We start from the raw sequence: 3,238 nt of genomic DNA on the forward strand, positions 1-3,238 counted from the left end.
ACTGTGTCTACCAATTCCTCATCTTAAAACAAGGTCAAAATTACTATAACAACTTCTCACAACTGTGGCCCATCAATAGAATATTACTAGTTATAATACTTAAGAAAAGGAAAAAAATAGAAATGCTAGAGAGAGAAATGAGAGCATATTTCCAAAAATAGAAATTCTGCATAAAATTCAGTAAACCTAGATCTTCAATAATGACGGCGGTTAAACCTTCATCGTCTTCAATCATCAAAAATCATAAAAATTGCAACAAAAAACGCATTAATTATGTGGATTTCTCAATCTCAAGCTCTTCCTCTGTTGTCAAGCTTGCTTCAAATCCGGTTGAAATTGAGCCGTTGTACCTTGATGACCTTATTGGTGATGAAGAAGCAAAGGCTTGGGTTACTTAGGGACGGAAAAAAGGGACATCGCAGCTGTCGACTATACATGAAGAACCTGAAGGTATGTTACAATTCACTGAGTCAGAGGTGCAAAAGGAGCTTGCTTTTTGGAAGAATTCTGTAATTTGTTTCATTCTTGGGGGTAATCCTCCCTGGGATGTTGTTGAAGAATTTATTTTGGGATTATGGGATGAATATGGTATTGACAGGATTTTCTTCATGCCCTCTGGTGTTTTCCTTGTTCGTTTCAAGAGGTCCAAGGATCAGGAGGCTGTCTTAAACCATGGTCACTTCCTCTTTGAGAATAAGCCATTGATTGTTCATCCTTGGAATGATCAGGATCCTCTAACTAAATCTGATGTTTTAGTTGTTCTTGTATGGGTTAGATTGTTGAACTTGCCATTAAAATTTTGGGGACAGGGGATACCTAAAATCTCAGGTTTAATTGGAGACTATGTTAGAAGTGATGAACAAACAGAGGCTAGAACAAGGCTTGGGTATGCTAGGGTTCTGATTGATGTTTCTTTCAATCAGCATCCTCCAAAAACTGTTAAGTTTCTCGATGAAGCAGGGAATTTGGTTACCATAAATGTTGAGTTTGAATGGCTTCCAATCTTGTGTAAGACTTGTGGTGGCATAGGACACATTGATAATGCTTGTAAGAAACCCAAACGTGCTACTAAGCCTAAGCAGAAGGTAGTGCAGAGGTGGCAACCAAAGGTCCCAGTGACTAAACCACAGTCACAGGTGCCTGTTACTAAACCTCCCTCTCCTAAGGTTACAGTGCCTAGGGTCCCTGCTAGTCCAAAGATTGTCCCTGCAGTCTCTACTCCTAGAGTCTCAGGAGCTCATACTGGTAGTATTCCATTGGCCACCCCTGCTAGAGCTGTCATCAGGCTCAGCAGGCAGGAGTTATTGGATCAGGGTAGCCAGGCTGCTAAATTTGGGCAGTACACTTTCATGGATGCTCTAAACAACGCTACCCCAAAAGTTGGCATTGAGACTGGTCTAATACCCCCTATTAGGGGGGGGGGCACAATGATGGGCTTTTGGAATGTAAGGGGGTTGAACAGTCCAGCAAAACAGAAACATATTAAGTGGTTCTTGCATCATCATCAAGTTGGATTGTTTGGCCTCCTTGAGACGAAGGTTAAGCCTTCTTCTCTAAATAAGATTAGTTCTAATATTTGTATTGGATGGTGTCTTTCTACTAATTCTTCTTATCATAAAGGTGGTAGGGTGTGGCTTTTATGGAAGCCTAACCTATTTGATTTACAGTTTATTGAATACAATGCCCAGTTCATACATGTCCTAGTGCATGAGCTGGCTACTGGCTCTCAGTTTTACCTTACTATGGTGTATGCGTTTAATGGTTTATCTGAAAGGAAGTCTTTATGGAGTAGACTTCAGGACATGAGTGGTCACATTCATAGTCCATGGCTCATATGTGGGGATTTCAATACTGTGTTGGCTCCTAGTGAAAGGTTAGGAGGGAGTACTACTGAGGAAGAAATGGAGGATTTTCAAAATTGTCTTGATGTTTGTCATATGGTTGATATGCCTACTACTGGATCCTTATTTACTTGGAATAACAAACAGGAGGCGGCTACAAGGGTTTTTAGCAGACTTGATAGAGCACTTGTAAACCATGAATGGATTGATCAGAAAAAAGAGTTCTATGCTCATTTTCATCCTGAAGGGTGCTTTGATCACACTCCTTGCATCATTCAGAGACTGAGTGATATGGGACAAATGAAGGGAAGCTTTAAGTATTTTAATATGTGGAGTACTACTGAACATTTCTTACCTTGTGTAACTCAGGCTTGGGGGCATAGGATTACTGGTACTCCCATGTTTAAGTTTGTGAGAAAACTTAAACTTCTTAAACAACCTCTTAAGCAGCTGAATAGAGAGCTCTTTGCTGATGTGGAGAACAATACTATGAGAGCTTGGAAACATTTGGAATCTATTCAGTCTCAAATCAGGTCTGATCCCACTAATCCAGACTTGATTAGGATTGAAATCAAAGCTGCTAAGGAATATCAGGAACTTTAGAAGGCCCGTGACAGCTTCTTGCTACAAAAATCTAAGGCCACTTGGATTCATGAAGGGGATAATAATACTAAAGTTTTTCACAGTTACATGAAGAGTAGACAGGCTAGAAATAAACTGCTGAGGATTGCTTCTGTACAGGGGAAGTGGCTCACTGAGCCAGGACAAATTCAAACTGCCTTTTTGTCCTTCTATCAGAAGCTCTTGGGGGAGACACAGCCTATGAAAGCTGTTAATGCAGCTATTGTTAAACGAGGGCCAGTCTGTAGTCAGGAACATTGGGACTGGTTGAATAAGCCTGTCACAAATGGTGAGATCAAGGAGGCTTTATTTCAAATCCCTAATCATAAAGCTCCTGGTCCTGATGGATACTTTAATGTATTTTTTAAAGATGCTTGGAGTGTAGTGGGAGAGGAACTTTGTGAGGTGGTTAAGGATTTCTTCATTCATGGCAGATTACTCAAGCAGTTGAATCATACCTTGGTCACCCTTGTTCCAAAAGTGGAATTACCTCAGGATGTGACTCAATTTAGGCCTATTTCTTGTTGTAATGTGGTTTACAAGATTATCTCCAAATTGCTTTGTTCCAGGTTGACTAGGGTGCTACCTGATATTATCAGTCCTACTCAGGGAGGATTTATTAAAGGGCGCAACATTATTGAAAATATTTTTTTGTTTGTCAGGAGGTTATAAGACTTTACAACAGAGCTTCTGTATCACCTAGATGTTTGATCAAGGTTGACTTAAAGAAAGCTTATGACTCGGTTAACTGAGGTTTTTTGCAACAAATGTTGGAT

General features: G+C 40.1%; 1 protein-coding gene across 1 annotated transcript; it reads left to right on the forward strand.

Moving 5' to 3' along the window:
• The first annotated feature begins 452 nt into the window (after positions 1 to 452).
• LOC141607831 (uncharacterized) lies at positions 453 to 2,444 on the forward strand. The gene has a single exon (XM_074427177.1). The coding sequence runs from the start codon at positions 453 to 455 to the stop codon at positions 2,442 to 2,444; it is 1,992 nt and encodes a 663-aa protein (XP_074283278.1).
• Positions 2,445 to 3,238: the final 794 nt, after the last annotated feature.

The sequence above is a fragment of the Silene latifolia genome, chromosome 10 (genome assembly GCF_048544455.1).
Source record: "Silene latifolia isolate original U9 population chromosome 10, ASM4854445v1, whole genome shotgun sequence".
Taxonomy (NCBI): Eukaryota; Viridiplantae; Streptophyta; class Magnoliopsida; order Caryophyllales; family Caryophyllaceae; genus Silene; species Silene latifolia.

What these genes read in the sequence shown, in the direction of transcription:
- LOC141607831 (XM_074427177.1), top strand. Translation starts at nt 453, where the DNA reads ATGTTACAATTCACTGAGTCAGAGGTGCAAAAGGAGCTTGCTTTTTGG.